The sequence below is a fragment of the Amblyomma maculatum genome, chromosome 4 (genome assembly GCF_055883805.1).
Source record: "Amblyomma maculatum isolate TAMU_Amacu chromosome 4, ASM5588380v1, whole genome shotgun sequence".
NCBI lineage: Eukaryota > Metazoa > Arthropoda > Arachnida > Ixodida > Ixodidae > Amblyomma > Amblyomma maculatum.
Window position 1 is genome coordinate 128,376,185 of NC_139347.1, and position 18,322 is coordinate 128,394,506.

An 18,322-nucleotide genomic window follows, 5' to 3' on the forward strand; every position below is an offset into this window, starting at 1 on the left:
GCACGGAGGATCACAGCGCGTTGCAGCCGAGTCAGCGAGCGGCCGCTGACACTGTGAATGCGCTCACCTCTCGCGATGCGTGGATCGGGGTGCTGCGTCCGGAGGTAGTAATCGATTACCGCACGCACGTCCTCCAAAGCGAGTTGCTCGTCGCTAGGAGGGAGTTCATGTGCTGCGGTAGCAAGCTCGCGTCGGCACGTTCGTTGCCCTTGATTCCGCAGTGCCCGGGGATCCACTGTGCCCGTATGGAACAGGCGCGCTCCGCCAAGCGCTCGAGACGCGCGCGAATCTGACACAGCAGCGGAGTTACCCGGCCGGTGGTTCGAAGGCGGCTGAGGGCGGCGTGGGAGTCGCATAGCACGGCACACCTGAGTGGCGGCGGAGTGAGTTCAAGCAGTAGACCCAGCCCTAGGCGTAAGCCCAGCAGCTCCACCGTGGTGGAAGAACTCAGGTATGACAGGTGCAGCTATCTGTTCAGTTGCAGGGCGGGGATGGTAGCCGCTAGCGAGCAGACATCTGGTGCCTATACTGCTTTTGTTTGCTGTGTGGTGTGGCGTTCGAGGAGGTGGTAAATGAAAGGCGCCGCATGCACGCCTGGATCGGACGCCCGGAGGGTCAGCTTCGTATATGCATGAATCGCCTGATGACGGCATGATCTGTCGTGACGGTATATCTAGCGCCCCTAGTCGAACACAACCAAGCATTTCATTGAATGCATCAAAGTTCACCGAACGCATCCGTTCACCGGCGTTTTATTATTCGTTTACAGGAAAGGCAAGGCCCAGTATCTGTCACTCGCGGAATCCCGCTATCATCATCACGGTAGACAAGGGAAATTATGAAAAGCGCTTCATGATACGGGGGGTGGCACAGTTGGTAAAGAGCTGGACTGGGGATCTAAGGGATGTAGGTGCGATTCCCAGGGGAGACAAGTTTTATTAATTTATTTTTAACTCTCGCTCTCGAAAGCGTGACACCTCTGCTGACAACCTTCTGTCGACAACAATGAGGCATTAAAGGCTTTCGCCTTATAAGAAAGAGAAATGCTCGTGTAGATTGAATTTTGCACACCAAGTCAGGTGTGTACCCTGACCACAATTACCACTGCCGGAACCGCACTCCATCTCCAGAACAGGGTTTGGTTACCCAGATCTAGCAACCACACACCACCTCCTATATGAATATACCCATTAAACCTCTTCCGGCAGTCCCCAGGCGCTGCGCAGCAACTGAACATGAGGTCGCAGAGACTAGTGACACAACGGAGGGTGCTAGATATCTCTGGATAGGCCATCATTGCAAACTTAACCTTGCAACGTTTGATGGGAGAACCTTAACCTTATCTAGTGAAACAAGTATAGCAGTGCTGTTCGATGAACTAGCGTGTATTAAGTGGGATATCATAAGACTTAGCGAGGTTAGAAAAACAAAGCGTATATGGTACTTAAAGGCGGTTATGCACTACTATAAGGTATCCAAGAAGCAGGCTGGAGACCAGGCAGTAGAGGACTGTGGCACAGACTCTAGAAATAGCAGTGGAGCCGAAGAGTTGATTTATTTATTTTACCCTCACGGCTTACAAAAGCATTGTAGAGGGAAGGGGCAGATGTTAAACTGGTACAGTTGAATTGGATTGAAGAAAAAGAAAACGGGGGCAAGAACAACAACAACAAAAAAACCTGAAATTATAAATTATATAAAGCACGTGCGAGCGTTGCAAAATACTAGGTAAACTGACTGGAACACGTCATTGCATACAAGGTCAGTTGCTTCTGTACCAACGTATCTAAGAATGAAAGTAGTTCATAAAAGAAAATGAATGGCAAGTGCGAGCAATAAGAAGCTTCAAATTATGTTTGTAAGTGAAGTGTGAAAGCGGTGGCTGTCAGTAATAGCGACCTGGTCACCTGTTAAGTGGTTCCGGTAATGGCATGTTCTTGACAGCAATGAATGTTTGGCAACTTTGTAGCGATGGTCGACACGTGTAAAAAAGTAGAGGCGTTTGTAAGAAGGCTCGTCCTGAATTTGTGGTTATGATATGAAATCTTATGAAAGAGGCAAATACCAGAAATCTTATGACAGACGGCGAGGAGCGGCAAGTTTAGACTTAGTTTCATGTTAATGACGCTTGCAGTATGGTGGCAATTGCTGGCGATAAAATAAGCTTAGCGTTTTCGTACCATCTGCAGTGTGTTATAAGTGATGCAAGGCCAGTGTCCCATATGAAAGAAGCGTACTCAACGCTGGATTGGACATATCTAATGTACAAATGTATTTTTTTTTTCAGTGCAGATAGTACCAGCGAAACGTTATTAGCAGAGTTCGTATAATGCAATAATTTTAAATTATGTACAACTCATGAATACCTGCGGCAAATTGAACAACCGAAAGTAATCATGGAAATTAAAGCCTGAATGGGGAGACTAAAAATGAAATAGACTTCATATTCTTTGCCCCAGGCATTGGGTAGGATGGGAAGGTTATCGGAAAGGTGCCATGAAGTGGCAGCAGTATGGTAACACTTTAAATTAGTCTATTTTTAAGCAGGGAGCGAAATAAAGTAGCAACGAAGAAGCCCATCAAAATTAGCGCTAAGAGGAAACGTGGAGGGAGTCAGGATTTTGCTGCAGGATAGGTGCCCAGCTTTAACCGAGGGAGGTTACCAATGAGCAATGATTTCAGACACATCGCTGCTGAGTGCGCGGTAGCAGTCGGCGGTGCGATTGTTCGACATATTACTTGGTAACTATCTATGGAGACAGAAGATGTGATTAAGGAACGCCAAAGCATGAAAGCCTCCAATCCAACAGATAGGATACGACTGGCAGAGATATCAAAACTATTCATTAAACGTACAGTGTCCGACAGAAGGACGTATAATATGCAGAGAAATGACCATGCGTGTGTAAAGAACGCCGGTATTCTGAAAATGTCAAAAGGAAACTATGGGAATGGGCAAAAATCGGATGTATGTAGTAAACGATAGGATGGACAAGGTCAATACCAATAGGGATAAAGTGCTACGTTTCTAAGAAGTTCTATACTGCTCTACATAGTAGCCGAACTAACCAGGACGACAATGAGAGTAGCAGTAAAGCAACGCAAATCATGTTCCGCCGATAACCAAGTATGAAGTTAGGGAGGCATTAGAAGCAATGAAAAGTAGGAAAGGAGGTGGGGAGGTTCAGGTAACTGCAGATTTGTCGTAAGGTGATGTAGAGGTAGTGCTGAAAATAAAGTACTGGAATTGCAGAAGATCGCTCACGTTATTTTAACACATACGAAAGTTGACGCCAAGAACTTGGTCTATATTGACCTGCTTGGTCTACAGTCAATATAGACCTTCTTGGTCTATATTGACTGCAGTATGTTCTAAATAAAAAAAAAATAAAAACTTGGAAAAGTACAGACCAATCAGCTTCCTATTCGTTACGTACGATTTACTACAACTACTAGCTAATAGAATCAGGACAGCCATAGACTTCAATGAACCCAACGATCAGACGGGATTTCTTAAATGTTTTTCCATAACGCACAGTATCCACACTTCCAACTAAGTAGTAGACAAATACTCGGAATTTGACCGGTCCTTATAAACAGCATTCATCAATTGCGAAAAGGCATTTGCTTCAATCGAAACCTCAGCAGTCATGCAGGTACTATTGCAAACTCGGTATAGATGAGTCATATGTGAAAGTATTAGAAGTTCTCGATAGTGTTTGCACAACAGCCATAGTTCTCCGTGAAGAAAATAATAAAATTTGCATAAATAAAGACGAATATCTGCCCAGTGCCATTCACAGCTAGCTTAGAGGAAGAGTCAGAGACCCGGAATGGGAAAAGTTAGAGACGAGGGTTGACGTAGAAAATCACAGTAATCAGCGATTCGCTTTTGAGGAATTGCAAATATTGGTAAATGATCTAGACAAGCAAAACAAATAGTGGGCCTAAAATTAATATGCCGCAGATTAAAGTAACTTTGGACAGGTTCGGAAAAGAACAGAACTTAACAATAGTAGCGAGCAGCTGGGAGTGGTAAGGCACTACGTCTATTTAGGACAAATAGTAGCCGCAGATCGAGGCAATGAAAGAAACATGGCTAGGATAACCAGATTGGTGGAGAGTATATTTGACGAGTACTCGGTGATCATGACAAATAGCTTACCGGTATCTTACAAGAAACTGTATGATAACTCTATCTTACTAATGCTTACGCATGGGACAGAAACATGGAGGTTGAATCACATGATTTTATTTAAATTAAAGAGAACTGAGTGAACTACAGAACGGAAAAATGGTAGCTGCAACTTTGAGGGACAGGAGGCAAGATGCGTACATTGTGGGTCAGGTGACAAGCACGAGTTAATGAATTCTAGTCGAAATGAAGAAGAGGAAGTAGGCATGAGCAGGACGTACGAAGGGAGGATAGTTGATGGTCGCTAAGGGTAACCAATTGAATACCAAGGGAAGGAAACCGTAGCAGTGAGTCGCAGAAAGTTAGTTGGCGGGTGAAATTATGAAGTCTGCGGAGGTTAGGTAACTGGATGCAGCTGGCACATGGGCAGGTTTATTATAAAGAGATGGGAGAGGCCTTCGCTCTGCAGTAGATATTGTCACGGTATTAGCGACTGGGGCTAGGTTATCAGAGCCGGTGCAGGTGGAATTACACGGTCCAAGCTTTAGGTACGTCCTGCGAGGACGGAGCCGATTCACTTCGTCCTTTTTCTCCAAGCGCCACTTCAACGCCTTTCGCTCCGAGCGCCACCTGGCATTCCTCCCTCCTTAAGCGTGACGCACACGGCACACGTGCACACAGGTGGGCAAAAGCAAACGAAAAAAAAAAAAAAGTTTGCAGATGCCGTTTTTCAGTTACCGCGTAAAATACGGCTTCATGCGTAGGACATGAACTGTCTCTGGACGAGGTAGCCGACGGCCTCTCTGCTCTGGGCCATCTGGGAGCACCTCATAGTTCACGTCGCTGAGGCGCCGCAAGATTTTATATGGTCCGAAGTAACGGCAAATCAGCTTTTCTGATAGGCCACGGCGTCGAACAGGAGTCCACACCCACACCTGGTCCCCGGTGTTGTAGGAAGCTTGTTTGTGGCGGAGGTTGTACCGGCGAGAATCCTTGTCCTGTTGCTGGGTGATGTGGACGCGTGCTAGTTGGCGTGCTTGCTCAGCATCTTGGGCAAAGTGCTCGGCATCGGTAGAAAGCTCGGTATGGGTTTCGCAAGGGAGCATTGCATCCAGCATCGTCCGAACCTCCCTGCCGTAAACTAGGCGAAACGGCGTGAAGCGTGTCGTCTCTTGGACTGCCGTATTGTACGTGAATGTCACATATGGTAGGATAGCATCCCAAGTCTTGTGCTGGGCGTCGACATACATCGCCAGCATGTCCGCAATGGTCTTATTAAGCCTTTCCGTCAGCCCGTTGGTCTGCGGATGGTAAGCAGTAGCTTTTCGATGCGCCGTACCGCTGAGATGAAAAACTTCGGCCATCATTTGTGAAGTAAAGGCAGTCCCTCTGTCAGTAATAATACAGGTCGGAGCACCGTGCCGCAGCGTGATCTGGTGTACAAAGAAAAGGGCAGCTTCAGATGCTGTACCACTAGGTAACGGGGCATATCGAGTCAGGTAGTCTGTGGCGATGATTATCCAATGGTTGCCACCGGAGGATCGAGGGAGAGGACCGAGAAGGTCCATACCGACTTGATCAAACGGTGCGCGTGGTGGTATTATGGGCACGAGGAGGCCTGCAAGCTTTGATTGCGGAACCTTCCGACGCTGACATTGCCGACAGCTCTTAACATAGCGCTTAACAACAGTGGCAAGGTTGGGCCAGTAGAATGTCTTTCGTATTCTAGCAAGTGTGCGAGTATAGCCCAAGTGGCCAGAAGTTGGTTCATCGTGGCAAGCGGAAAGGATCTCCTCTCGCAGAGCTGCGGGTACCACGAGGAGGTAGGTTCTCGACTCGGATCTAGAGCTGTGCTTATAGAGTACACCACTTCTCAGGCAGAAAGTTGAGAGGCTCCGAGAAAGCACTTAGGTATTGTGGCTGGCTGACCTTCTAAATTATCGATCAGGGCTCGTAACTCTGGATCAGCACGCTGCTGATGAGACATATCTGAAGCATCAACAGCTCCGAGAAAACTGCCAGAGTCACCCGTGTGTGGTGAAGCGAGCTCGACGGGCGCACGAGAGAGCGCGTCAGCATCTCCATGCTTATGTCCGGACTTATAGACTATAGTCAGGTCAAACTCCTGTAGGCGAAGGCTCCATCGTGCCAGGTGGCCGCATGGGTCACGCAGATTGGCCATGACTCGGACAATATAGTCTCGCTGATAACGATGACGTTGATCCCAAAGCGACTTAGGCTATCAGGAATTCCGTAGTTGAGGGCTCCGTATAATTTCTAACTCTTGTGGATTTTTAGCGTAAATAGAAGTCGCCGAGCACATTACAGCCGTTGCGTTTCAGCACACTAGTGAAATTATTCCTCGACTTCTGCTGCTCGCACTTCTTCTTAGGTAGGCGGGCTCTACCACGCACAAGCTATAATTGAATAAAATCAAGTAAACACACAGATGCTTAGGCAATACTTCTCTTGAAGCAGAACTGGAAATCATTTCTACAATAAGGCAAACTTTCACTGCAACTGATTGACCCTAGGAAAAGATCATAGCAACGACTTGTGGACTAGTGGCGCCACCTAGGCTGTAAATATGGAAACATGACACGAAGAGTGCTCTCTTTTGTATGGTACGCACTTTTTTTTGAACATTCGCTTCTGTGTGGTCACGCGACAAGAACGGTTGCAAGCATTTAGGTCGCGTGTGATTGCTGTCCTCGCCATTTTCGCGCACCTTTTTCATTTTCTTTTCCTTCTGTTCGGCGGCTCAGTGTGTATCTACCAAAAAGCTGCAGTAATTCATTAAGGTCCTTAATTAACCTCTAGGGAGAACTTTAGAGAGTGGTAATTCCTGCTTTTTCTTCTTCCTCACCCGCGCCGTCCTCCCTCCTTTTCTCTACATCGAGCCCTTTTACCATGCGTCCTTCCTTATACACTCCGCTTTCAACTGACCTTATATCATGCGTCCTCACTTCACTTCGCTTTCAGCTGATTTTCGTTAACAGGCTGACGAATAGAACTCGCTTCTCAGATGCCTCTCCGAGGTATCGTTTTTTCGAGTATGTGTCCCGTGCCCCGTTCTGAGAGGCTTTTTCCTTTTTTACTTTTATTTCCTTACGGGTCGTTTATATCGATAAAACGACCAATGGTTAAGCAGGTAGGGAGGGGTGGCAAGCTTTTTTAGTACCGCTTGGTACAGCTCCTAATTAAAATTCTGTTTGCCCCTGCACAGCTCGTGTTAGCACTAGCGTCAGGAGTATATTAGCAGTGGCGGGGCTGAAAAAACGTTTTTTTAATTGTTTATATACCTGAAAAGTACTGGAATTTCTGCGCAGAATGAAACCAACGAGCAGGTTGCTCCCAGCGTGGTACTTTGCACCGACTTGTTTTTATTGTTAGCTTTTCAATGAAAACCAAAATCAAGCTATGCCTTTTTTTTTTCGTGGATGTCATTAACGTAAAATTGCTTACTACGACGTTGGGATAGTAGGCAGGTTATGGAAACTCAGATGTCCGAATTTAGGTGCAAATAACAAAAAACTATACACAAGGCAGGTACTCCGGCGGGAAGGGGTATTTATTTTGGTTGTTTTTCACATGGGTATGAATGATGACCGTGCACTAAAACTGGGTGCATAAGACAGCGGTTGATCGCTTGGCTCGGAAATGCACTGTGCTGACTGCAGACTGTACCTATGCTGAGCAAAATAACTGAAATGATTTTGTGAAAGTGGACGACTGGGTTCATTGGGTTCTCTTCGTTGCTTTCGAGCGAAGGGAATTATTCCCGCTCTCGCACTGACTCAAGCACGATCGCTGGCTTTTCTGGTGGTTTCATGTGTCCGCTTGGACGTCGAAAACGCGCTCTAAACTGCCAACGGTTTCTCGCCCTCGTTGATCCAGCGCAAACATGCATGGAAACTAAAAAAAACACCTTCAAAGAGCAATGCACAGCTTTCAGCTAGGGTAACACAATTACCCTGTTGGCGCACAAACTTGGGGACCAGTACTTGTGTACCGCTTAGGCCCCTACGGGCCGGCGTACTCTTGTGCAGGCTTTGAAAACGTTGAGCTGGATCAACCGTTCCAGCTTCACAACCTGAGGGCGGCCCTGGCCAAAACGAAACGTGGCACTGCTCCGAATCGGGACAAAATTAATCAAATTATTAGCCAAACTCCCCGATCCGGCATACCTGTTTTTATTGGATTACATTAACTCAATCTGGACCGGGAAGTACCACTCCCCATAGACTGGAAGACCGTTCTGGTCACCTTCATTCCTAAAGCTGGCAAGGCCATAAACTCGAAGAACCTCTGTCCCATCTCTCTGACTTCCGGTGTGGGCAAACTCGTGGAGATGATGGTACGTGGCAGGTTGTCCGAGTTTATGGAATCCCAACATATTTTCGCCGACACAACGTTCGGATTTCGCCCACACAGATCTGCACATGATATCTTGCTACAACCCAGTCGCGCTGTCCTCGACCCCGTCGAATGTCCCCACAATGACAAGGTCGTACTCGCTTTGGATTTGAAGGGAGCGTTCAACAATGTCACACATGAGACCATTCTCACCCACATCTCCCAAACTAACGGCGGCAAAAACGCGTTTCAATACATTCGGCAATTTACGACCAACCGACAATCTAACTTTCGAATCCAGGATACGGAGCATGGTACTTTTCGCTTAGGAACCAGGGGTAGACATCAGGGTGCGGTGCTCTCTCCCCTGTTATTCAATCTGGTCATGATGTACCTGCCAGCCCAGCTCGGGGCTGTCACCAGTGTGCAGCATGCGCTGTACGTCGATAACGTCACCTTGTCAGTGACGCAGGGCTCCTTCGGAGATATTGAGGCCAACCTGCAACAGACGGCGACCATAGTGGACCGTTATGCTCGCCGCTGCGGCCTCCAATGCTCCCCCAAAAAGTCTGAATTTGTGCACATACGTTCATCAACAGTGCACTGCCAAAATTACATTGTCTTTCGAGACAGGTCCAATCTCTCAACGTTGGGACGTCCAGGTACCGGGGCTCTGTATACATCAACACAGATGGTCACAAACGACATCGGCCAAACTCCGTAAGGTGGGGGACCAGGTGGGCCGCATGGTTCGCCGGTTTCTAACAAGCGCGGGGGGCTACGATGCAAAGACGCCTTGCGGCTGGCGCATGCCTTTGTAACCAGTCGAATTCTTTATTCGACTCCGTACCTTTACCTACAGAAGCAAGACGAGGATGCACTCGAAGCCATCTTCCGCAAAATTATAAAAAAGGCTCTAGACCTCCCTGTGAACACCTTCAATCAGCGTCTGCTGGGGCTGGGCATGGTGACCATATTTCGGGAGCTACGGGAAGCCTACTTGACCAACCAATATACGTGTCTTTCGACGACATCGTCGGGACGCCGCCTACTTGCCCGACTACATCTCTAACATAGCGCTCTCATGGAAGAGCGCGTACGCATTCCCCTCGCCGGGGTGGTGCAATGGTAAGACGCCCAACTACTGTGCCGGAGTACCCGGGTTCGAATCCGACCTCGGCGGCTGCGTTTCGATGGAGGCGAAACGAACGTGTGCTGTGCGATGTCAGCGCAAGTTTAAGATCCCCAGGGGGTCGAAATTACTCCGTAGCCCTTCACTACGGCTCCTCTTTCTCTTTTTTTAACTTTCACTTCCACCTTCCTCCCTTCCCTTACGGCATGGTTGAGGTGTCCACAGAAAACAAGTGAGACAGTTACCGCGCCTTTTCCCTTCCTATAAATCAATCAGTGGAGACAAGCCCTTCAAGTACGCTGCCTTCCCGCGAACATGACCCGAGAGGATCATAACGGTCAGCGTCTTTCGCGGGTGAAAGCTCCTGGCTCGCCACTATGGAATAAAACCCGCCGTATTTTACGTGGACGCCTCCGGCCCCTACCATGGGGGATGATATACAACCGCAGTCGTTCACCAGCCTAAGGCAGTAAACGGGCTTACTTTTCGAGTCCGGAAAAATAACACGCATGAAGGAGGTCGCCATAGCGTTGGCTGCATCTCATACCACTTCCAAAACAATAATTTCCGATTCGCGAGGGGCCTGTCGGAACTTCGAGCAAGGCTGGGTACCGTACCTAGCCTACCGCATTCTACAAAGCTGCGTGTACACCGGGGATTCTGCTCGCCGGAATGTTCTTTGGGCTCCTGCACACATGGGACTTGAGGGAAATGAGGCTGCTGACGCCGCCGCCCGCGCGCTCTTTCACTGGGCATTTCCCTCCGATCCCAACAATCAGGAATTACAATTCACTTCTGCCTACTCTCTCAAAGATATCATTCTGCACTATCAATCTAGCCATAGTCTTTATCCCCGGACATGTAAAGACCTCTCAAAGGGGAAGGAGCGGCTTCTGCTCCGTCTTTATACTAATACTTTGTTATGCCCGGCAGCTGTAAAACACTCTGAACCCTCTTCTCGGGCAGCTGTTCACACTGTGCGGAGAAGTGTTCAGACATCTACCACATGGTGTGTGCATGCCCATCCAACCCTGCTATCTCCCCTAACCTTAACCCCACCCGGGAGGACCGGGAGGTGACCCTGCTTGGCTGCACTCACCTACAGGTCCAAAAGGCCTTCGTGGAGCGCGCCCGGGCAGCGGCCGACGCCACTGGGGCTACGTACTAGGGACTCCCCCTAGTGCTTGTGAGGTCCAGCCTATTAAGGAGTGATCCAGTCACATCTGCCTGTACATAATAATTTCGAGTTAAGTTATTTTTCCTCCACCTTCCAGAATCGAATTTCTTGGGCGCGATCGACCGTTGTGCGCAGAGCAAATAATATTAAAAATAGTGCGCACAGGAAGCAAATCGAATCTCATATTTAATGCTGCGAATAGCCGAACACGGTTACGTACAGCACACGAAACGATACGAAACTGTTTCAAGCGCTACTATATATCATTACAATTTTACAAGTACAAAAAATGCGATACTAAAATACCTTCTCTTTTTACTTATAATATTGCCACGTGCCTAGCGCCGCGCGACAGCCGTGCTTGGTGCCGACGACGACGAAGCGGTTGTTGGCACGAGCGGCGCGCTGGTGCTGGACTCTGTGATCGGAACTACAAGCCGACCTTATTCTCGGGTCCTCGGCTACGTGTACCTTCACGGCTCCCTGTGACTTGAGTCGTGACACTGATGCAGGTGCCATCGATGATCCCTTCTCCTGCGGGCGACCCTACGCGGCCGCCTCTCGTGACTACTCCTGTTCATCGTACCAGCCGATGGCTCCGAGGCTTGCCGCCCGAGGCCTTCCCTCTTGACGAAGAGACCCTAGCTGTGGCAACGACACCGCCCGCCCGTACCATGACTGTCCCTTCCACCCCTTCGTCCTGTCTCATCCTTCATACCCCACGTACCCCTAAGCCATTTCACGGTGAGCGGTTTGAAGACGCCGAGGACTGGCTAGCTCACTACGAAAGGGTCGCGACGTTTAACGGCTGGGACGACGCTGCGAAAATGCGGAACGTCTACTTCAGCCTTGAAGACGCTGCTCGGACATGGTTCGAGAACCGCGAGGCCACATTCTCTACGTGGCCGGCCTTCCACGAAGTTTATGCCGTTCCGTCTTGTATATGGCAGGGAGGCCCGCACGATGTTGGACGCGATGCTCCCGTGCGGGGATGAAGCGGTCGAACCCGATGCCGCCCATTTCGCAGAACAGGCCGAGCAAGCCCGTCAGCTGGCCCGCTTGCACATCAAGGAGCAGCATGCCACTGACGCTCCACACTATAACCTTCGCCACAGGGGAGTTCACTACGAACCAGGGGACCAAGTGTGGGTGTAGACCCCCGTGCGCCACAAAGGCTTGAGCGAGAAACTGCTCCACCGCTACTTCGGACCCTATAAAGTCCTGCGCCGCTTAAAAAGCGTTAATTACGAAGTCATTCCAGATGGAACTGTGACCGTCAGTGTTCGGCGCCAGCGGCCTGAAATTGTGCATGTGGTGCGCTTAAAGCCGTACTTTTCGCGTGACTGAGCGCTTCCTGCAAGTGAAACCTTGTGTTATTGTACAGTTCACCTCACACCTATTTTTTTTCTCCTGTCACCTTGTCATCGGGACGATGTTTTCTTTCACGGGGGGGGGGGGGGGGGGTAATGCCACGTGCCTAGCGCCGCGCGACAGCCGTGCTTGGTGCCGACGACGACGAAGCGGTTGTTGGCACGAGCAGCGCGCTGGTGCTGGACTCTATGATCGGAGCTACAAGCCGACCTTATTCTCGGGTCCTCGGCTACGTGTACCTTCACGGCTCCCTGTGACTTGAGTCGTGACAATATTGTAAAGGTTTCTTTTTAGCGTCTTTGGTGCAAGTAAGCTGAAAATAATTATTCAATTGTCCTAGCAGAAACCCAGCTATTAGTCTGTAATCATGAGAGTACCAATATGGCACTATACACAAGGGTAGCAAAACCTCCTCGCCAGGCTTAATTCGGCCCCCTGGGAGTCAATTACCTTCGACGCTCTGCAGTGTAGCGCGAAAGCAAGATCGAATATACTATCGGTGGAACTCCATTGTCCTCCTGAAACTCTAGCTTGCAGCAACCAAGGGCTTACCTTCAGCCTTTCCCCGACAATTTTACTCCATTCATGCAAAAATTAAATACGTTACCAAACGGAGAAGTGTTAAGTCGGCTAGAGCAGGCCAGTGAGGGGCCGCTTGAAGGACAAACACGTTATGGAAACCGATAGCCGTTGATTCGAAAGAGGAAATAGGGGAATATTAACGTGATAGCGTTGAAGGCCCCGTGTCAGAGAAAAGCCGGTGTCGGCCTTGTGGTTGTAATGCGCAAATCAGAATGAAGTAAAGAAGCAATAAGAGCTACGTGCTAGCACGTGGACTCAAACGCGGTGTCTTCGCAGTGCGAGGCGAGCACGCAACCACTCAGCCACAGAGCCGCATTACTTCTCTCCGAATAAAGGTGGACCTAATGCATGCACTTTCAGCTGATATTTAGGTGCGTCATTAGAACGAAACTAATTACGAAAGTAGTAGTTCAACGAGTAGCAAAGAACATTTCCGCTTTGCTTACCTACGATACGGCGCTCACTGGAATTTCCCTCAGTCGTAGGACGCTGCCGCAACAGATGGCGCGAGCCACCATCCGATTTAAAGCCTTATACATCCATTTATTGTGTTTAAATAATGGAGGTTGAAGGACAGCGGATAAAACACAGACTACATACTTTAAGCGGGAAGTAATAGCTAAAAGGAGGCTACCTGATATGTGATTAAAATCAAGGCAAGAATGAGCAAGAATTAAATTTAACCTTGCACTAAATACAAAAAAACGTTGGCTGTGGTTAAGCTCTGGTTAACCCTAGTTGAATTACGAAACCAACGGCTACATGGCTAAGTTTGTGGTTGTAGCTTGTGGTTAAGCTTTCGGCTTAGCTCTATTGTATAGACAAGACAACTGTTCATTTAGCGACTAGGCTTTATTCTTTACACCAATGCTGATGCTGCGATGATCAGTGAAGTAGTGGGACTTGGTTACCACTCTTCTGACGACGTGCTTTGTATTTGCTGAGGCTCTGTGTAAAACCAAGTCTAAACTGCTTCCCCAATGTGTGGTGGTTTGAGGTTGCTGCTTGCTCAACTCAAGTAGAAACCGCTCCTCTTGCAGCTTGAACGAAGGTGGAGTTCTTGTCTTTATTAAAGTCCCCGTCACGACAACTAACTCCCTTTCAGTTCGGCTAGGCATTCCGGTAGCCAAAACGTCAATCGCAGTTCCAACGCTGGCCTAGGGAAATATATGCACCCCGGCTGTTACGACCCCCGTCTCACACAGGTTTACACAGCGACGGCAGCGGCGTTGACGGTGGCGCCATCTGTTGGAGCGCGTTCCGTTGAACCAGCGTTACTTTGAACGCATCGAATTTCACCGGTGTTTTAGTTGTTAGTGGTAAAGGCGTTTATTGCATCTAAATATGGAGGACACTTAAGCTCCGCTTTTGTATGACGCTATAGCGTAGGCTACTAGCCCACATATAAAGCCCCGCTTTAACTAAGCCGTACGAAGGTGCCTGCGGGGCCTATAGGGGTAACTGAATACCAGGGTCCTGGCAGGCTGGTTCTAAGATAAGCGTCTCATGTGAGACGAGAGACCCAAGTTGGCAGCTTTTCTTTGCCATTTATGAATACGGCATACGAGCATACGCGACGAGCCGAGGTGGGCTGGCCTAGTGTTCCTTTCGCAAAAAGAAAAACAGAGGGGTTCCACGTGGCTGAACCGAATGTGGAGCGAAAGCTTTCGCTGCGGACAACTCGCCGGTGTCATTTGTCTCTAGCGGTTTCTTTGTCTTCTTGTCGTTGTTCCTCTGCAACAGCGGCGAAACTGGTCGCTAGGCAACGGAATGCCCTTTCAGGTACCGGCGAAACGCTTAATGTTAGCGTAGTGTACCTTTCGCTACAAAATTATGGTTCACACTTGAACTCCTCCTTTAAAGGTATGACTCGATAACGTAGGCTATCAGCCCTTATATAAAGTCGCTCTTTAACTAAGCCCTGTCAGCGTGCCTGCATGGCGCAGGGGTAACGTGAATTCAAATATCGTGGCAGGCTGACTCTAATTTCACCCTCCCACACGAAAACACAGGCCCGAGCTGGCGCTCTTTCAAGCACCGGCAGAATGCTTAAGGGCAGCATATTGCAGCTTTCGCTACAAAAATAGAAAAAATACAGTACTTGACGTGGCTGAAGAGCATGGCTTGGTGATGTGAACGGGGCCAGATAACGCTATCACATTGAACTCTAAGTCAGAGCTTCAGCATCCTCCAATTGTTTGTACATATTATACATTTATGGTGTTGATCAACAGGAAATTGGTAGCGCAATCAGCGTAACGCTAAAAGATGATAAAAAAACAGATGGCGTAGTTGCGGAATTAAAAAGCGTGTGTTTAGAAGTGTGCCAACGAAACGTTTACCAATATCTTGGATTACGGTTCATTATTCCCATTAGGTCCAGTAAAAGGAAGCACTATTTCGGAGCAGCTAGGAAGGTTTGTTTTATGTGATAGAGGATGCCAAATGTGTGGGGCTCTGGATAATTTCAATAACCTGAAGTTGAGTACCAACGGCGGCAACGATAACGCTGACCATAAAGATATTTAAAGCATAGCGCTATCTGCTATACGAAGCTATGTTCTGCTTTTGTCTTGCGCCAGTGCGTATGCGCAGATCCACTTGAGAGCACCAGATGGCGCTAGATATTTGGCGGTGGTCCATATAAGTAATCAATAAGAACGCAGGGCCCGGCACCGCTCTATGCGCCAGCGCCCTCCGTGCAAGAATGGAAAAACGTCCATGAAGCCCGCGGCCGCGTCGTCTGCCCCGCGGAGCATTTGAGCGCTTTCTTACGTGCGCGCGGTTATTGTTATTGCCCTTTTCTTGCAGAGTTCTCGACGACGTCGGATTCTAAGAAAATAATAAATCACAATCATTAGATTACGATGCACTTTTTTTAGTCACTTATAAATTTGACCGGCGGCTGTCAGCCCTTGGTGTTAAAGCATCTGTTATAGCAGCTCACCACAAAATATGATCGTGCCGCTGTTTTCCCTAAGCAGCGCTACAGCGGCCCTTGCGGAACCGAGTCAGCCTCAAACAACAAGTGTGTCAATCGTTCTATTCTCATACACGATCCTGTTTCTGGAGCTCGAAAATTGCGCATTAGGTCGAGCAGATAACTGAACGATTGATTGCGCAGGGATCTATAAAATTTGTATGATGAACGTTTCGGAGGAGAACTGTCCCTGCCTGCATCAGAAGACGCCAGCCATGTTCTCGCTGTTCATCTTATGGAGAGGAAAAACGGCCACACGAATGGCATGCTTGCTTCTCGCCAATGATCCAGGTCATTAACAAGCACTCATGGTTAAAAACAGATACGCCACTGATTTCGGATAGCAGCACCGCAGCAGAGAACTAACTTTCCCTCGCCGTTGTTGGTATGAATCTAATAAAAAAGGGGTGCATTTTAGGGTCATTGTCATGAAGATGGCTTAAGCTACGCCGAAGGCAGGCACTGCGGAACTGGTTATCATATCGTGTAGTCGCCACTCTGCTGAAGCCAGTGTTTAGTCGCGGGCGGCAACGTTTAGTTCCGTTGACATTGATGAAGGTGTTGCCTAAAACTTCTGTTGTCAAAGAAATATGAGTGGGCCCCTTTTCATTGAGTGAATAGCCACAACGGAAAACCGCCATCTCATCGTTCATTCGCTCTCCAAATTGCACCCGGAGCACTCATCGATGTGCATAGGCGTTTCAATGGGTCTCCGCAACTAGACTGCACCTTCCTGTGCTTGAACAGTAGAGACAGAAACATTGAGGCTTCAGCATTATTCTTAGCTTACATACACCTTGATAATCCCTCAGACAGTATGTTTTCCTGCCTTTTGCTTCGAGTGGCAAATCCGCGTTCACGATTCTATAACGCTTAAAGACCAGCCGCACGCACTCTTTAAAATGTATGTTGGCAACTCGTTTTCAGCACCTGAAGCGGCATGCAGTGATTAAATTATGTCGTTTAATCTTACGTTTTTGCTTTCGAGAACACAGATCAAGAAAAAAGTTTCAAAGTAGACACTTTCTAAGACGACGAACCGAAAAATACAAAAAAAAAAGAGAAATCCCACTTCCTTTGCAAACAGCACCAGCTTTGCAAGCGTCTCTTCGCAACCGTTTCCCCTCCGTGTTCACGTGCTTCGCCGTGTAGCATCCGCCTCCCCGCGCCAGCGTGCACAGGCTGCGCCGACTCCGCCTGCATTCTTGCGCCGCGCGAAAGTTGTACCGCTTTTTTTCACTCTTTCGAAAATTGAGCACTAGCCTCGCGGAGAGAGCTTCAACTTGGGTTCTTTATGTATAAATCTATTATGCCATCCGCGCCTATCGCTCTTTTAGAGCGGAGCGCTTTGGCGCCCGTTCCTGGGTTTCGCGGCGGCGTCGGCGTCGTCGGCCTCGTAACCAGCTCCGCCCCCCTTTCAGCTCCCCAGTTCGAGCCGGCGCTTAGGCAATCGGAGCCTCGCAGGAAGAGTGGGTAGGGGGAGGGGGTACACTCAGCGGCGAACGATGGGGGCAGGAGCGTGCGCAGCAACCGGAGAACACGAGGAAAGGAGGGGGGGGGAGAGGGGGTCGCCGGAGGCAGCACCAGCAGCGAGTGACTGATGCCACTGACGCCACTAGCGAGTCAAGACAGCGTGCTGCGTAGAAAACCGTCGCCGCCTTGCAGAAAGAGGAGGAGCCCCCCCCCCCCCTCTTCCTGAGTGGCGGCGAGGGTGCTCTCCGGTTGCAGCAACGCTGGCTCGCTGAGCGGATCACGGTGCGTGCATCCCGTTCTTACTCACTTCACTCGCTAGCGGCGTCAGCGAGTCGCTGCTATCTGTTCGTCGCGCAACGTTCCTATGGACCCACGCGCTGCCTCCTGCAACCTCCCGATAACTCAATTGCTCTCTTCATTTCTCCGACCACAAAGCTTCTTTCATGACAGCCAAGAACTGTTAGTGGAGTGTTTCTTGAAGGTATACGTGTGAAAAATTAAAAGAAGTTGTCCTTAATTGTACATACGTGTCTTGCTCGAATCCTGCCCTTCAATGTATCGAAAAAGTGAAACAGCTGATAGCTGCGCTCAAATTTCGCATTAGGAAGCAATGGAATCGTGGGCGATTTCTTTTTTTTTTTTTTTTTTTTTTGCAGGACAGTAGCGAGCCGTGAAGCGTCGTCCCCGGATCGCTGCACTGGAGGGTGCTGCTAGGCACGGGCAAGCGGGCTGCTCTGAGCAAAGAACCAAGCTGGTGGACGTGCGACTTCGAGCGCAAGGAAAATTGAAGTTGGTTCTTCCAGAGAAATAAAATCACGCATAACCAATCATTAACACGTGCGTTTTTGTTCCCTGCAGGCTCACGCTAGGTCGTGGACGCAGGAGAAAAAACTAGCATTTTTTTTTCTACATGCTCATTGCTCTCTGTCACGGAAGCCGGGAAACAATTCTGGAGCGAAGGAACAAGTCGTAAACTGTGGTTCTATTGAAAAATTGTCCACCGAATAAATGCACCAATGACGAAAACTTCGCTAGATTGTATCAAAGAGCGAAAACTATAAGGAGACACATGAGCTTCGCCTTGATAGTAGACGCAATATCGCTTTTAACACCGCA

At 48.8% G+C, this 18,322-nt stretch overlaps 1 protein-coding gene across 1 annotated transcript in view; it reads left to right on the plus strand.

The window, feature by feature from the left end:
* The window catches only part of LOC146192358 (uncharacterized), a 32,564-nt gene extending 14,542 nt beyond the window's left edge, over nucleotides 1-18,022 (plus strand). The window contains exon 2 of the mRNA XM_084600049.1: nucleotides 17,863-18,022. Within this exon, the coding sequence (XP_084456175.1) occupies nucleotides 17,863-17,920 (58 nt within the window). The 3' untranslated portion in view covers nucleotides 17,921-18,022. The remainder of the gene's footprint in view (nucleotides 1-17,862) is intronic.
* Nucleotides 18,023-18,322: the final 300 nt, after the last annotated feature.